Source organism: Cryptotermes secundus, unplaced genomic scaffold (assembly GCF_002891405.2).
Source record: "Cryptotermes secundus unplaced genomic scaffold, Csec_1.0 scaffold5, whole genome shotgun sequence".
In the NCBI taxonomy this organism is placed as follows: Eukaryota; Metazoa; Arthropoda; class Insecta; order Blattodea; family Kalotermitidae; genus Cryptotermes; species Cryptotermes secundus.
Window position 1 is genome coordinate 1,790,599 of NW_019724742.1, and position 18,239 is coordinate 1,808,837.

The window sequence follows — 18,239 nt, forward strand, 5'->3', positions numbered from 1 at the left end:
CACATATAAATCTTCAACAGTTGCATAGCCTGAAGCATGATAACTCGTACCAATAGTATTACTCGTATGACTAGTGCTACGAACTGAAGACCGTTAACGGCGGTGGATTCAACAGAATTGAAAATAATATACTTTAATCCGTGTTATAAACAAAGAACACATCCATTTTATGCATAGTAAGTTAAGAAAACTTTAGTTACTTGGTACGTATTAGTAGATGCTTTAGTTTGCACAAGATAATAGCGTTGATATATTTGGTCAATGACAAGATGCAAGTTTTGACATTTCATGAATATTAAGATATTTTGTGTATTAAGTCTGTTTTCGATCAGATTTGTATGTTTATGTTAATAGAAATATGTCAGGCGACGATCCAACATTAGAACGCCATTTCCGAGGGCATCGAGACACTGTAACAGCCCTTGCATTCAATCCAGCTATGAAACAACTGGCCTCTAGTAGCCTTGATTCAAGCATCATGGTATGGAATCTTCGGCAGACAATAAGGGCATTTAGGTGAGAGACATTTTATGACCGTATACTAAATTTTAAGTGAGGGCAGAGACTTGAAACTATAAATGGGCATATAATCCTATACCTGCAAATGAATCTAAGCGTTATTTACATTTTGTAGACCCAAAACTAGTTTTATTTACTTGTACTAGTCCCAACCAAACTATTCTTATCATCTAACATAACTGCTCACCACATTGTAGTGACATGCAAATCTGAACTACAGCATACAGTTTACTTTTTATTTTGCAGTTTAGATGGTAATCTAATTTACGTTTAGACTGTGTATTTTCCAGTTCCTCCTAATGTCCTCAACCTTTCTATAGCTACATGTTCTTAGTACTTGAAACAGCATGTCTAAATAATCAAATTGGTTACATTTGGTCGCACATAAAAAAGACAGAATTTATGCAAGTTATAGCCATCTTTATTTCTGTGATTAATTTCCTTATTGCACATTTGTGTTATAGTGACATAAACATTTACTTTGTGTTTTCAAACATTTTGATTCCAGTCCAAGTTATTGTGAATGTGAAACTTGAACAGAAAACCAACAGATGGACACAGCCTCCCTCCAAAATGTTGTTTCACACATAATGTATAACATCTAGAAAGGGTTTATCGGTTTTAAAGCAATGCATTTGACATGAAATACTTATGTTATTGAGTGATGATTTTTGTCTGTAACATTTTCTGTATTGATGAATACTATATAAAGCATTTTTATAAATCAGTTGTTAATAAATATGGTAGCCCTGACTGACTGATATGGTGTCATGCTAATATTTTGAAGTTTTATTTTTCATTGTTTATTTCTCTAATGCCATAGGTTCAAGGCTCACAAGGATGGGGTGATGGATATATGTTTCTCTCCATCTGGACATTTAGTAGCATCTGTATCACGGGACCGAAGTGTTCGTCTCTGGGTCCCATCAATTCAAGGGGAGACTGGAGAATTTCGTGCGCACACAGGCACAGTTCGATCCATTCATTTCTCACCAGATGGGCAACGATTGGTGACAGCCTCAGATGATAAAAGTGTTAAGATATGGGGTGTTGCCAGAAGGAAGTTCATCTCATCTCTTCAGGGGCATAACAACTGGGTTCGTTGTGCTCGGTTTGCTCCAGATGGACAACTCATTGCTACTTGTTCGGATGATAAAACAGTTCGCTTGTATGACCCCAACAGCTCCCTGTGTGTACATACATTTCAAGAACTAAAAGGTAAACAGTTTCTTGTGGGAGTTTATGTAATGCTTTCTTGACTTTCAAGAGGTTGGAATTCCATTTTTCAAGTTATTACAACACCTGAATTCCTCTGAAATGGAATAAACCTATGTGTTAATTTTTGTTTTACTGGCAAGTATTTCCGTATTCTAAGTTATGAATTCAGATCTGATTAACACTTTCAGATTCATTAAAAAGCAGCAGACTTCTCAACCAGCTGAATGACTGTCAACTTTTTAAGAAAAGCCCTGCATCGTGAAATCAGTGGTATTTGTAGGATTAGTTTATTCTTTTGCTTTCATTAATCTGTTCCTGAGGGATATCTGGAAACTGACAGAATAGCATTCATATGAGGGAAGCTAATAAACTTAGAATTTCAAGGTATTTTGTATCATTGTTTCAAGCTTTTAACCTACAGGAAATGCTGTGAATGTAGAATTTCATCCCAGTGGAACGTGTATTGGAACAGCAATGACAAACAATGTTGTGAAAGTGTACGACATCCGTATGCACAAACTGTTGCAATATTACCGCAACCATGATGGTGCTGTCAACAAAATAGCATTCCATCCCTGTGGAAATTATTTGCTTACAGCATCCAATGATTCCACCATGAAGGTATGAATCAAATAGAATGGTATAATTTCAGATTTTGGTTTTCTCTAGTTTTCATTCACTAAATCATCCATCAATGTTTTCATGAGGATGGCTAAAGCCCATGACAATGCCTTATCCCTCTGTAAGTGCTTCTCATGTATCTGTGTTCGCACTGTGTTGTAGATGTTTGCTGTGTCTCCATAATGGTTGTTTATTCAACATCATTTTTTAAGCTCTGAAAGGACTGTTATTGTTACTTTTGTTTCTTTTTTCAGTGTTGTTTTAAATAATGCAAGCCCTTGTATGATAGAATTAAAGATTGAAGACAGTTTTATTTATGAAAAGTAAAATTTGCATTGCCGGTCACGATAGCTGAGCAGTATAAGGCACATACTGTCTTCACTCGCTTGGAAACCATGATTGTGGGTTTGAATCCCACTCATGGCATGGGTGTTTAGTGTGTGTGTGTGTGCATGCGTTTTTCTTTCTTTGTCTACAAGTAGAGGCCTTGTGATGAGCTGATCACCTGCCCAAGGAGTCCTAATAAACTGAAGTGAAACGGAGAGTTTCATGGAAATAAGCCAAGGCCCAAATTGGGGCTGTAGCGCCAAAGAGAAAAAAAGATTTGCTTTACAATAAAGTGTTACATATTATATATTAAAATGATCTATTAACTCATCTAAAGTCAGGAAATAAGAAATAATCCACAAAATATGATAGTCTGTATGCCCCACTTGTCAGTGCCAATGTATCCTGAAGTTTGCCAACTTTTCTGTAGTGTCTGAGTTTTTATATCTCTTCTAAATGTCTTGGTTTTGAATTTTATTTGTTTTTGTTTCTTTAATATTCTGTAGAAACTTCTTCCAGACACTAAATTCAGAACTTATCATCTCACGATACATTTTCTATTAAGAACAGAATGTAAATTAAACAAGAAGAATAAGTGAAGTAATGCACATACATTTGTTAGGTTTATTAAAATATATATATGCTAGAGACTTTTCTTTTATCAGGTAATGGACCTTTTGGAGGGCCGTCCAATTTATACACTGCAAGGCCATGAGGGACCCATAACATCTGTGACATTTTCAGCAAATGGACAATATTTTGCATCTGGTGGGGTTGATCAGCAGGTCAGAGCAAAACTCCTTGAAGAAGTCAGAATTGTCATTATAAATGTTTAAAGTTTTCTTGTGCAAATCAATAATATTTGGTATAGTTTCATTTTATATGCTTCCCAACTATACAGCAGAATTTTCTGATAGCAAGTAAGATGATTATATAATTTTGTCACATTGACCCCTGTTTTTTAAACTATAATTTTTGGTATTTTGTAACATGTGGGTGTGAAACTTGGTCTCTCTCTCAGTCCCTACCCCCACCCTACCACCCTCCTCTCATTTGAAACTTATGTGCGAGCTCAGTAGAACAATTGACTCCACTCAGGTCATATAACAGCAATAAGTTAGGCAAGCGGAAACTGCACATCAGAAGCTAGTCCTCAAATTCAGTCACAACAGCACGTTCCCTTATTAATAAATTATTTACTTATTGGCAGTGAAACTTTACAAATTTCTTCACGCAAGCAAGGAGTAATGTGGCTTTATATAATTATTATCAAAATTTAATTTCCTGAAATCAAGCGCTGATTAAGTTAGACAAACATGAAGAGTTCAGCCAATTCAGCATTTGCCTCTTACTAGTCTTGTGTGTGCTTCCCTCCACAGTGTGTGGTGTTGTCTTTACTAGTCAATCATAAATAGTAGTAATACAAAAGGCATACATAACTACATGAGACTAGTAAAGACAACACCACACACTGTGGAGGAAGCACACACAAACTAGGAGCATATGGTAGTCAAAAACTGAAAGTACACCACAAACATGAGGGGCAAGCTGCCGAGAAAAACACCTTGATACATTTACGAAAATGACCACACCCCGGGTGAGGTGAAATAATATGCAACAGAAATTTTAAAAGATTTTATCTCATTTTACTTAAAAAGAAGACTACAGCATGTGATTTTAACACAAATTAAAACAGTGTAGCAGTTTCTAACACAGTTTTAGTAAAATATCTGTAACATAGAAACACCTGAAGATGGCCATTTGGGGCCGAAACATGTAGTGTTGAAGTGTAGAATGTAAAAAGTGTTGCAGTTTTGATGGAAGATAAACAATGGATGCACAAATAAGATTGTGAATGTAACAAACATGTACTTTTACTTGTTTATTATAGAAAAAATTGGTGTGTTCATTTTTATTTGACAGATATTAGTATGGAAGACAAATTTTGATAATAAGAATCTGCTGCGAGAATTTCCACAACAACCACATCAGACCCATTTGAAAGAATCGAAAAGTGAATTGAGCTCTCCAACCACACTTCAAGTAGATGCTAGAAATGTTGTCATGGATGAGAACCAGTCTGATGATATACATGTAAGTTGGAATTCCAGTATTTAACTAAGACTTAAAAATCCAGACCGGTTCTGGGGCCCACCCAGCCTTATGTCAAATGGGTACTAGGGTCTCTTCTGCCCAGGGGGTAAAGCAGCTGGGGTGTGACGCTGACCGCTTATCTCAAACTAGTGCCGAGGTTAAGAATACATGGCTCTGTGCATCCACTCCCCCATACATCTTCATGGCATAGTGCTTAATTAGTAAAGCACAGAGATAATTTTACCCACTCTTTTAAGGCCTTTATCATTTAAAAGTAGAACACAATCTTTCTACAGCACTACTATGAAACTAGATGTCTCAGGTGTAATACTTATTAGACAACAGGCATCAGTGGTATATTTGTCCGCACACTTCTAGACAACAGTATACAAGATTAGTACATTCTGTAACAGAAAGTTGAAAATCTGAATAAACCATAGGTACCTTTGTGTATGGCGGGGCCAGAGAGCCAAAATGTCCTTGCTTTGGTTATGGCATTACGAGAGGTGAAGCCTAAACTATGGAGGAACTTCTGCTAAAGTTCCGGCTGTAGTCAGTTGACATGTTATCAGAAGTTCCTCCTTAATGTCAGAAACCTTACTGACAGCGATGGATAAGTGTGGAGAACTGACAGAATTATTATTTCTTAAAAACTAAGTGCTTTGAATAAAACCATTCCCATTGTTACTTTGTTAATAAACTTAATGTGGGCTAAACCCAGAGATGGACAGTGAGAAGCTGGAGACAACTGTAGCATGGTTAATGTTATGGGAAAATGGTGTGAATGATAAAAGTTGTGCCTGAACCTATGCACTGCACTGTGAAGGAGCATAGGACAAGGAGACCTAAATATCTTGATATTAGATGGGAGTTAGTGGTCTGCTTCATCTACCAGCTGCTTTATTCCCAGGAAACAAGAGACCGGGAGTTTTCCTTGAGCTCATCAGGATGTGAGGGTGTCATAAACAGATATACATTTTTTCTTGCAGGTAACAACAGTTGAATCATCTCGTTTGGAAAGAACTGTTCCTGACCAGTCTTCTCATTGCAGTACACCTGAAGTAATAGACCTTGTTAGTGAGGAGAATTACAACTACAATGATTCTGGTGAAAGTCCATTGGAGGCATCTGCTGGAACAAGCAGAGTCCCAAGAGGCCAATATAAACAACAGCCAGTTCCTGCCTCTTCACATGACATCAACATTTCATCATCTCCTGAGACCAATGATGATCGTACAAAGCATGTGTTGGCAGCAGTGGAAAATCTCTGTGGTCAGGTTGAAATGTTGAGAAAATCTATGGTTCTCATGGAAGAGAGACTGACACTAATTGAGGATAAGACAAAAGATATAGTCTCTAAACATTAGTGGCACATCTATGTCTCATTGAACTGAGGTTCATGCAAGTCATTGTCATTTAATACTGCCCTAAAACATGTCTGTGTAATAATTTTTAGACTTTTAAAAATATGATATGCAGATAACTGACATCTCAGCTAAAAAATAACTTTGCAAACAATAATTCTTGTTATAAGACAGGAATTTTTTTAAATATTAGGTCTTGCTAGTTTTATCTTTTGTGTATCTGTAAGTTATCTCTGAAGTTTTAAAAGCATATAATTTTTAAATGCCTCTACTTGTGTTGTAACTGGCTGAACATTTGCTTTACTCGTTTTTTTTTTTCATAGTCAGACGAAGCCATATGGTAAAATTAAATCTGGAATTACTCTTTACAGCATAATTAACAAGGTGTTGGTGTTTTTTCTCCCTTCAGAATTAGTTTGTCTTTCATGTGGTGATGTGTGTAAATGGCATTTCTGAGTAAACACATAAATAAATAAATAATTGATTCATTGAATTGTACTGAATAAATTCTTTAATTCATTTGTATGAATTCATGATAGAGAAAAAGAAAGGAAAATATACAGTGCTCTGCAAAATAATTCTTTCAGATTTAGTTACGGAACCATAGATATTTACTACCAGACATTTCTTTTGGAGTTTGTTATGATGAAAATAATAATATACAATGCCATTAAAGATGTGAAACAATAAACATAACATTAAAATGAGGAAGGAGAGAGTTGAAATTTGAGAAAGTGATGGCAGTTACCAAGCTTCTGTATGGAAGTTAAGGTTGGGGTTACAAACAGACTCATTAGTAAAATTCAAAGAGCAGAAATTCAGTTTTAAGAACTGTCAAATAATGTTATCAAAGTAAGCAAAATTAAAAATTAAAATATGTGGACGGAACAAAATTTATGTTCTGTAAATGGAAGATGAGGATACTTTCAGAGAGAAAAAGTTAACCCTCTTGATCAAAGTAGATGTACTCTCAAAACTTCCAGTACATTACAACACAGATGAATCTCAGAGATATTGTGGCTATGACTGTAAATCTGGAACAGGCTTGAGCCTAAGCCATGGAGGGCAGGAAAGGTGTAAAACATTTTAAGTCCTGTATTACCTATCCATTTTTCATCTTTTCTTCTAGCAATGCTTATATTTTATATTGGTTGATGGTTAAAAAGTCTCCACTCATTTTTAAACTGTAGAAATTATGTAGTACAAAACAAACTCTGTGGCCTGTAGTCCACAAGCGAACTATACCGACTGAACAACCGCCACTAGTTGGCGAAGTTAGTGCCAACTTTTGCGGATAGAGGGTGTCATGTGGTCAGCACAATCCATCCCCATGGCCGTTAATCTCGGTTTTCTAGACCAGAGTCGCTGTTTCCTTGAAATAGCTCCTCAATTATCCTCACAAGGCTGAGTGGACCCCTTTCCAGGCCCACTACTTCTCAGAAAATCTGGTAGCGCCGGGAATCGAACCCGGGACCTCTGGATATGTAGTAAGGAACTCTGACCTCTAGACCACACAGGCAGTCAATTATGTACTACTAAAAATATAAATTGAGAAGGGAGGAAGATTACAAATGCAGTCCATCCAAGAATATTGAAATATATACAGTACTCTTTTCCGTGTAACAAGATCCATGTCACAGCCCTTGAAAAGCTGATAAGTGCCCAACTTATTAAGGAATTTCCAGCCCTATATGAAATCTGAAGGTTCATGTCTATGATAATGATTACTGGTTCATGTCCTCGGCCAGATGAATATAGTACACATCACATCCATATGTAAGATCCATTTTTTTTAATTTGCTTACTGAGGGGGTGGAGTCGCACTGGGTCCACTCGGCACGGCGGCCACTGATTGGCCTATTGTAGCCTGCCCAGGGTGATTATAATGATGGAGAATTTGGTGGAATGAAGATTGGCAAGAGAAACCGACGTACTCGGAGAAAACCCGCCCCAGCGCCACTTTGTCCACCACAAATCCCACTTGACCAGACACGGGATCGAACCCGGGCCACCGCGATGGGAAGCCAGCGACTACCCGCTTAAGCTATGGCACGGCCTTAAGATCCATTTTAATGGCATCCCTCCATCTAAATCTTGCTCTCCCAAAGTGTACCAGCCTATTCTTTTTTCCACTAAAATGTTGTATGCATTTACAATCTATCCTATTTATGCTACATCCCTCCCTCACATCTCATCCTCCTTACTTTGGTTATTCTAATAACATGTGATGGACAGTATGAAGCTCCTAATGCAATTTTTTCAAACTTCATGTTACTTCTGTCTTACATAGGAGCTCTTTATGTACCACAAATATCGTTCTTCCTTCAGAGTGACAAATCAGGCTTTGTACTCACACAAATTATCAGGTAAATGTATTCCTTTACAGGTTCTTTAATAATGTTAAATTAATTACTGGAAGAACGCTTACAGACAGAAGGAGGAGCATACTACTCAACTTATTATTATTGTCTCATGCAGATGAATGTGAAACAAATAACCACTATATTGATTCGAAAAAGAAGAATTTACAGCGATAGTGAATCTGTATTTATACTAGATATTGCATAGTCTGACGCTTCTATTACGTATGTCTTAGTCTACTGGATAAGCCAAAATATCAGATATAATAGGATTAAATCTAAACAGTTAACACACAGCAATATACTATAAATCTAAAATGAAAGACTAAGTTTTATTAATATTTTATTTAATACACCGCAAAAGAGAGATATTTCGTTCATAGAATTAGCATTACAATTAATTTAATTTATGTGCATTTCTTTAGATATATTACATATATTAATAAATTACTACAGGAATTCGTTTGAGTGTTGTCCTTAAAAGAGCTCTTGTTGACCAATATTGATAATACTCGATAGGCCACTGTAGTGCTCTATTCTGGCCGATTCTGATGAAACTTCCATGTCAGTTGGCTCGCACTTTTATAACGTCAATCGCAGCCATATAAATGTCGTTGATTTGGAGTTAACGATGTCAAATAGTCATTTTCTTTCTTGCCGTTCTCGGCATCTACTAATCGCCGCTTCAAACGAGTACGATGATTTACTTCAATGTCCTGAAGCTCTTGCTATTCTCTAAAATCATGTTTTTGGTGTGGTTTTTTAAACTTTCCGTCGTTTCCCTACTCGAACAGCGCGCTTCTCAGCGAGATACTGATCGATACTGACCCTTGCATTCCGTTATTGCCCAGGCACTATGCTAGGTGCAGAGTATAATGTTGGTTTCATACGCTGCCAACAGATGGTAGATTCATACCTGCCTGGCGTAGCCATGCCCGCTTCGGATTGGATGTTACGTCCATGGTCGCTTCACATTGGGACATTGGGTGATCGGACCGATCGGACCGGTGTGACGTTCGGTGGGTACAAATGTCTCATGTCATTTTCGTGTTGTGTCGAATGATGAATTGCGAAAAGTGAGGTTGGCATGGAGGAGTAGGAAATTTTTCGTATTGAAGCTGAAAGTAAAGTCTTAACTACCAAAAGGAAGGTGGGTTTGTATTATCTAAAGTGTAGTATGAACTTACGATGCTAGAATAAATGCTGTGTGTGCAACATTTTGTTGTAGGTTATACATTTTATGGTTCATTTCAGAGCTGAAGTCAGAGGCAATCCATGTTTACATATTATAGGCCTATATTTAAGAAGATTATACAGAGTTGCACGTTATACACTAGTAGACTACAACTTACAGTAACAACAGAAATGTGTGATGTGGATATTTCGCAGATGGAAGCTCAGCTCTTGAAGGAATCAAGAATGCTGGTACCACCAATGGAAAATATTTTGTACAAAGGGAAAGCGGGACGTATAGGTGTCGTCGGTGGCTCGCTCGAGTATACAGGGGCTCCATACTTCTCTGCTATTTCTGCATTGAAGGTTGGTTGCGATCTGTCTCATGTGTTCTGCCCATTAAACGCAGCACCGGTTATCAAATCATACAGCCCAGAACTGATCGTCCATCCAATCCTGGACGCTGAAGATGCTTTGGAACTTATAAAACCGTGGTTGCCACGCCTCCACATATTGATTATTGGCCCAGGTCTTGGAAGGGAGCCAGGAATTCTGAAGACTGTTAGCAGCCTCATACAGTTTTGCAGATACCTACCAGGTTATGGAAAACCGCTTGTAATCGATGCAGATGGTTTATTCATGGTCACCGAGAATCCAGAAGTAATTCGAAATTATCCTTCAGGCGTCATATTGACGCCGAATGCCATCGAATTTAGTAGATTGGCGAAGGCGGTGCTTGATAAGCAGTGGGACCCAACGCCAAATCCAAACCCTGAACATGTGAAGTCTCTAGCGGTGGCTCTGGGAACTAAAACTGTAGTAGTACACAAAGGCGCTTCGGACGTAATTTCCACTGGCTCAGATGGTGATGCTGTGGTCAAGTGTACGGCCGGAGGTTCTGGTCGGCGTTGTGGTGGCCAAGGTGACATATTATCGGGGGCCCTAGGTACATTCTATTGTTGGGCGGCCGCAGAGGCTGCTCGTGACCGGCATGAAGGTGTTTCCGGTATTCCACCACAGGTTGTTGCCGCGTATGCTGCATGTCGGCTCACCAGGGAGTGCAACCAACGAGCCGTTGCCAAGAAGGGCCGCAGCGCTCTAGCAACAGATATGTTGGAAGAGATACATACTGTGTTTGCTGCTCTTTTTGAAAACTGATCATTGTTTTGTTATATGTTGTAAAGATCTCGTTAATGATGTGGCAATATATGGGCTTAAGTTGTAATTTTTAAGCAGAATTTTCAAGTTTATTTATAATTCTGAGTACAGAGCTGTCCAACTTCAAGCCATTGATGGCAGGCATTGTAACTTTGGTACCTATTATTTCCACTATGCTATTATAAATATCTGCCTTGCAATTATCAGGTCTGTAAGGCCAACCATACTACGAAGAGTTGTAGTCATAAGACTCGAACAACAAATATATAAGTTAAATGGCATGAGGTGGCTGGTGCTTAAGAATGAGGTGCTGAAGGTTTGCTAGATGGTATCGATGTCTCTTACTGTCATTGAGTCATGCTAATTCCATGCTTTTCTGGGTTATTTCCTACGTGTCCTGTCAAATATCTTAAACATTACGCAGAGTATGTAGTAAGCTCTTTTTTATTAAAGCCCTCGACAACATCACTCTTCTTTTTCAAACAGCAAGAAAACGTTACACGATGTTTTTGAAAAATGGAATACTAATCTTGCGGGCTTTTTATTGCACATGTGCACCCAGTTGGACAGCCCTGATCTAGATATTTCCCAATATCACCAAGTTCCATAATCCATTCCTCAAGTTATACAGCATAATACTGTATGTGATTAGATGTGGTTCCCTTCACGCCACTGATAAAAAATACTTATGTGGGTTTGTTTCCATTTGCGCCAATGGCCCACTCCGCGTGTAGTGTGGCTTAATTCCTAGCGCCACTGGCCTGTCCAGTGTCTAGGTATATTCCGTCTAGTGTAGGAACGAGAGAAGGTCATCAATCCGGTATTGACGCTGACCGTTACATCATCATTATAAAGTTATATTTCATTTTCCACACCTTTCACACTGTTCTTCGGTGCGAAATTCAAACATACATACACAGGAATTTTATTCCGTAAGGTTGCCTGCACAAGGTACATGACATACACTGGTTACAGAGTACGCTGCTTTCATGATTCCATTCACACCACTGGTCTCGGTATTTTGGATGTACATTTCTTTGGGGCCATAGACAATCATTATATAACTAAAGTTGTCCCTGTGCTTAACTAATTAAACACTACGCCATGAAGTCGTATGGGTTAGTGGATGTATAGATCCACATTTTCTTGACCTCGACACTAGCTGCCCCCTGCCGCTTCATCCCTGGGGAAAGATCTCCCGGTACCAGTTGAATAGGAGGTTGGATGGACCCCAGAGCCGGTCTGGACGGCGTGGAGAAGAGAAAATTCTTTACTCTACCGGGTCTCGAACTCCGACCCCTCGGTCGTCCAGCCCGTAGCAAGTCGCTATACCGACTACGCTATCCCAGCTCCTAGACAATTATTATGATATGCAAACGCTTATTTTTATGCGGTAAAAAAAAGTAAAGCTATCCCTGTAACAGGCCGTGAAGGCCCATAGGGTTGTGAGACGTTGAGGGTCCCACATTACCTTGACAATCGGCTCAAAGATGGCGGTAAGGTTGTCAGCCTTACGCGCCGGTCGCGCTTTACTCCCCAGGAAAATTATTTAATTAATTCCTGGTACTTATTTCTGTTAGAGGATGAGTAAACCCCAGGGCCTAGTGCGGCCGGAAGGATTAGATCAATTGAAAAAATCCAATGGCCTCATCGGTACTTGAACCCGCGACCTTCCGGCTTGTAGCATAGTATACCTTAATCACTACGCTACCGCGTACCCGCGGTGCAAAGGATAATAAACTCAAAGTGATAATCTTGTAACAAAAGTGCTGACCCTTAAATATCAATACAGAAACAGTATCCTGATGAAGAGAAGCATCTTCTGCGATATAACGCCATGGCCACCTGCTTTCACGCTGTATCTTGGGGGCCATGTGTTCCCTCGAAACGTCTATTGGCTTTCAGCGGACTACACGGCTTTATAGTCCGGAAGCTACACCGCTGTGAGAACCTCAAATCCTGCATTATCCTAATGTTCATTAATGCTGTCAAGGGTCGTCATTACAGTAGTTCTCCAACCCACGTGTTCTGATCCATGGAACGCTATAATCGACCTTTTACATGTGGCCCTCCAATAGGCACCTGACGTTATCCAAAGTACGGCACCCTCTCGCCTCACATTTTATAGCATGAAGAACATATTACAGATCTACTCTTACCACCACCACGCATGTGTCTCTTTTAACATTATAAAAATTGACTCTTATATGGCAAACTGCATGCAACAGAGTTCTTCTTCAGAAGGTAACGGTCATTTTATTTACCAAAGCCTTTCCCACCTTATATGAACTCCAAGTATTCATCATATGGTCACAGGAATCTGCAACTTGACACTGATCTGAGCCAGATGAATCCATTCCACACCTCAATCTATTTCTTTAACATTTATTTTAATATTGTTGTCCCGTCTATGCCCTTGTCTCCCTAAAGACCTTTTTTTCGGCTAAATTCTTGTGCCTGTTGATCATTCCGTCTTTGCGTGCAATATATCTTTCCCATCTTACCCTCCTTGATTTGACGACCGTAATAGTATTTTTGCAAATTATGAAATTCCCCCTTGTTTAATTTTCCCCATGCGCTTTTTACTTTCTCTTCAGTCGAAATATTCTCCTCGGCACTTCGCTTTCAGACACTTTCAGTGTATGCTCTTCTGTCGCAGACACGAAGTTTCATGCCAATATAAAACAGGTCAGATTATAAAATATAAAAAAAAATGGTACAATAAATTATAATGCATCAGTCGCCAGACCTATTGACATAGTGATATGCCCATTAATATTCGATCTGCCGAATTACACTGCGTCATATGCCAGAAGACAATTTTAATATCCTAGTTCAGCCGTGTCAAACATGCGGCCCCCATAGCCACAAAGTGCGGCCCCTCAACTTTTAGAGCTAATTGATATTAAAATCAATATCAAAATTTTAGTAGAAATATTTTTTGTAAAGACAATTTTCCAAAAGACCAGAAGACAAAAAGTCTCAAGCAGACATAAATTAGCAGGATGCAGGAAATTCAATGTTTTGCTATTTCTAACATAACTTCTTGTGTAATCTCTCTTGTTACCTATTGAAAAGCTGTTTGATACTTGTCAAAAATGGCATTCTCTTGCTTTTTAAAACTGTAAGATATGTGACTTTAGGTAATTATATTGAAATTATTCCTAAATAATAAATAGAATTAAATTTCCTTGTATCAAAATCTAATGTATATTTCTATTTTGAAGTGCGGCCCTGGACTATTGTTTATAGGGCTGAAGTGGCCCTCTGTACAAGTTGAGTTTGACATGCCTCTCCTAGTTGCTTAGTTTTGGAGCGTAGGAATAAATGAATATCTAGGAAAGGAATCAATATGTAACCAGATGTTCTTTCGCATTTGTTGCCAGTTGCATGTGAACCGTGTCACTCGTTTGAGTTGCTATTACTTTTCAATAGAGAAACCTTTAAATATTCAGGGAAGAAGAAATGCAATCCACTTTAAAATTTAAAAATTTGAGAACCTGGACCTGAATAACTCTATTAATAATTCTTAATTTAATTCTCTCCCCTAAATATTTTTCTTTGAAGAAGTTCAGTTTTCCACACGTTGTGTGAACATCGCAGGAATTATAAACAAAGTCCAGATGGCGTTTTAAAGATGCAGGTGCAATGTGCGCAGTTGGCGAGAGAAGTCAAGGACTCGAGAGGAGGCACTGAGGCTCAAGCAGGAGTCACAGAGTATAATTTTCCCTTCACTTAAAGTATACACATGAATTTGTATATACAAAACTTCGTTGGGTGGCCTTATGTCAAGAATAAGAGAAGTTTCGACAGATATATTTCACGAATAATAAAGTAGCCAACGTTTGTTTCAAACTACTAATTTTCTCTAAGTACTCCACAAAGGAAAGTTTCTTATTACGAGAATAGCACTTTATAGTGCGTCGGGTTTAATCCCATAAAATTAAAGTTAGTAGAGATATTTGCTTACATTTACATTAACAACTGAAATTAATTAATTAAAACTTAAAAGAATGTCCATCCATATCTTACAAGGATTATCACTGTACTCAGTAACAAGCAGCGGTAGACATTAGTCATATATACTCGTAGACTGTAAAGGTGAAGTTGTCCCTGTGCTTAACTAATTAAGCACTAAGCCTATGAAGGGGTGGATGTACAGATCTTACTCGTAGAAAGTTGAAGATTAAAAAGTAGCTAAATGAAGGATTCGTAACGTTTACCTTACATTAAAATGACTCAGACTGTAGAGAGAAGATGGCGTAGCTTACACATTAATAATTTGACCGGGATAAATTTCGCCTAACACTTCACCGCTTTCTGAATGTTGAAAGTTATAACTTCGAAGTCCACACCGTTGCCACTGATGTACAATATTGATGCACAAAAATGTCACATACTACATTCCGTAGGCATGTTAGCAGTCTACGAGCGTAAATTTACAGAATTTCGCATTCTGGTTTATTATTCCATCGGTCGGCAATCAAACAGGAAATCCGCGCAGTCGCTGTATTGTCATTGCACATGGCCATAACAAGGAGTTCGTACAGAATTCACAAGCGTTCTGTTCAGATTTCTGTCCCTACAAATCTAGTATTACTAATATTATACTGAGATCAAAAAATGGGCCGCGCCATATCTCAAACGGTTAGTCACTGGCTTCCACCGCGGCGGCCCGGGTTCGATCCCGGGTCTGGTCAAGTGGGATTTGTGGTGGACAAAGTGGCGCTGGGGCAACTTCGGTTTCCCCTGCCAATCTTAATTCCACCAATTGCTCCACAATCACCCTCACCTATCATCTGGGGCTGGTAAAATAGGCCAGAAGAGGCCGCAGTACAAGGGACTTAGTCCCACCCCACTAGCAATAAAGAAAAGATCATAAAATGCAGATTATGTGATGGGTTTGCGTGTTCGCTTGTGAGCTGATTGTCGTAGAATAGATTCCTATTCCAGCCAGCTCTTTTCTTTATTGCTTAAAATTTTAAAATTATTATTATTAGATGTGCAGCAGCTGCTAATGTCATATGCAGGGATGTTGACGTATTCGGAGCCAGGAAAGTTCTCCCCAAACGATTTTTAAATATAGTATGTAATTGTTAGTATTATTATTTGCATGTACAATAAACAACAATTAAACTGAATTATTATTATTATTATCCTCTCTGAAAATCTATACGTTTAATTTCTCAGTTCTCAATAACATTTAGATTTATAATGTTATACTTTAGCGTCCTGTTGCACTGATTTATGTCCATGATTTATTCTGACCGTCTTACAGTGCATACATTTATTCACCTTACTCTCCTCTCTTGCACTCGCGTATTGAGATACGACACAAGGATGACAAATCCTGAACAGTTTTAATATTTTTAATTAATTTTTAAAATTTATCAGTATATATGACGTGTATATATTTTAGTACAAAGACAACAGGGCATGCAATAAAGTAGTTCAACGTACATAGAAAAGTACCTGAAGATAGCACTTTTGTGCTGAAACATGTAGTGCAAGAGAGAAGAGTAAGGTGAATAAATGTATGCACTGTAAGACGGTCAGAATAGATCATGGATTTAGATTTATGTTAATGAAATTATTATTACTATTATTATCATTTCTTTGTTTGTTTACTTGTCTGCAGTAATGCGTTTTTCCTCGAGTGCTTGCCTGTAATTTGTCTTTGACTTTATATAGTGTTTGTCCATAATGTAATTATTTGTATCTACCCTGTGCTCTGTCAGTATTTGGCCTTGCGGCTGTTGACTCGGCATATAAATAATAAAGAATTGAATTGAATTATATTTACTTCTCAGGTTCTAATAAAGTGGAAAACGTACAAAGAAAGTTCGCAAATTCATGCTGCAGTCGATTTATTCAGTCCAATTTTCTTCGCAATTATACATCAATTTTGATTTATTTAAATTTCAGAACACTTTATCTTGATGCTTTATTTCTTGTTAATGTTCTCATGAATAAAATCAGCCATTGCTCCCTCATGGATATTATCGGGCTCAATGCACTCAGAAAGCTTTAGTGTGAGTAATGTCTCAAGACTAAGGTAGGCCGCACACCGGCATGCGTCAAGACACGTAACAGTCAAGACACAATGTCTGCGACATGATGCAAAGAAAGGAGCACAGGTGAAACGTCATGACTCAGACCGGTGTGCGGCGGGTTTCATAACCTCATTCGTTTCAACTATACTCTTTCTTTGCCTGATGTCGCAGACATCGTGTCTTGACTGTTACATGTCTTGTAGCAAGCCGGTGTGCGGCCTACCATAGATCCTCATCAAAGAGCGTCACAGCTGCATATAGCATTTGCAAATCTCCAGACATTTTTATAGTCAAAACACCGTCTCTTTAGAGATTTTTTTTAATTCACATAGTGCGGAGTGGAGTCCAACGGGGTCCACTCGGCACGTCGGCCACTGATTGGCCTATTGTACCTGCTCCGGGTGATTATGATGATGGAGAATTTCCTCGAATGAAGATTGGCAGAGGAAACCAAACTATTCGGAGAAAACCTGCCTCAGCGCCACTTTGTCCACAACAAATCCCACTTGGCCAGACACGGGCTCGAACCTGGGTCGCCGCGGTGGGAAGCCGGGGACTAACCGCTTGAGCTATGGCGCGGCCTTCTTTTCAGAGTTACATTTCCCTGTACTGAACCCTACTTAGTTCACGGCTCCTGTTACTATATTCTCGTGCTGTCTGTTTTGTTTCAGTTTTCAGTGTTTAATTCTTATTCTAGTTGTTAGTCTGGCTTTAGTTTCGTATGCATTCAGCGCTCGCCTGTTGTAGGCTACTCGCCTTTACAAAGCACTTAAAGAAATTAATTATTATTATTATTATTATTATTATTATTATCATCATTATCATTATTGTGCATATTTACAGTGCTCGCCTATTACAAGCTACTCAAATAAAGGAACTGAATTATCATCATACAATTTGTGTATAATTGTCATATATTAAGATCAGGGAGCATAAGTATCAATCAGGTGAAGGTCTTGTAGATTGAGCCCAACATACAGAAAATACAAGGAATCAGCCCACATATCTCTGCTGGACCATCCGATCAGTCAATCCAGTTTGGACATCTCCCCATCTGGACTCCCGTTATCACAGCAGACGTCAAGAGAGTACAAAGTGGTCAAGTGTAGTTGCAGTGAAAAAACTTTGTTTCCATTGTGTTGGTACCGTAAGAAGTATTGCTTCTCTCCAACGATGATTTCAATCGAGATTCTTCTCTGGTACAAGGCCTCATAGTGTGGAGTTTCAATAATTTAATGTTTTCTTAGCTCTCGCAGATGATTTGTGCTGTGTTTGATTTTTGTATCCCTTCTTGAAGCTGGCACAGGTGTCCGGAGACAGGGACTAGCTCTATCAATTGTGCCCAGCTGGGT

At 38.6% G+C, this 18,239-nt stretch overlaps 2 protein-coding genes across 5 annotated transcripts; both read left to right on the plus strand.

Annotated features, from left to right (window-relative positions):
• Nucleotides 1-63: 63 nt before the first annotated feature.
• LOC111862721 (POC1 centriolar protein homolog A) lies at nt 64-6,862 on the plus strand. Of its 2 annotated transcripts, none has more exons than XM_023848348.2 (7): nt 64-203; nt 355-516; nt 1,343-1,737; nt 2,159-2,358; nt 3,351-3,470; nt 4,609-4,779; nt 5,769-6,862. In XM_023848348.2, exons 2-7 carry the CDS (start codon nt 359-361, stop codon nt 6,144-6,146), a joined length of 1,422 nt encoding a protein of 473 aa, XP_023704116.1. In that variant the 5' UTR covers nt 64-203; nt 355-358; the 3' UTR covers nt 6,147-6,862. The 2 variants fall into 2 exon arrangements, with proteins under 2 accessions (XP_023704116.1, XP_023704115.1); XM_023848347.2 differs by having other exon boundaries at nt 64-176.
• A 2,613-nt stretch (nt 6,863-9,475) lies between these two features.
• LOC111862715 (ATP-dependent (S)-NAD(P)H-hydrate dehydratase) lies at nt 9,476-10,908 on the plus strand. Of its 3 annotated transcripts, none has more exons than XM_023848336.2 (2): nt 9,476-9,653; nt 9,732-10,908. In XM_023848336.2, exon 2 carries the CDS (start codon nt 9,779-9,781, stop codon nt 10,832-10,834), a length of 1,056 nt encoding a protein of 351 aa, XP_023704104.1. In that variant the 5' UTR covers nt 9,476-9,653; nt 9,732-9,778; the 3' UTR covers nt 10,835-10,908. The 3 variants fall into 3 exon arrangements, with proteins under 3 accessions (XP_023704104.1, XP_023704105.1, XP_023704106.1); XM_023848337.2 differs by having other exon boundaries at nt 9,758-10,908; XM_023848338.2 differs by having other exon boundaries at nt 9,893-10,908.
• Nucleotides 10,909-18,239: the final 7,331 nt, after the last annotated feature.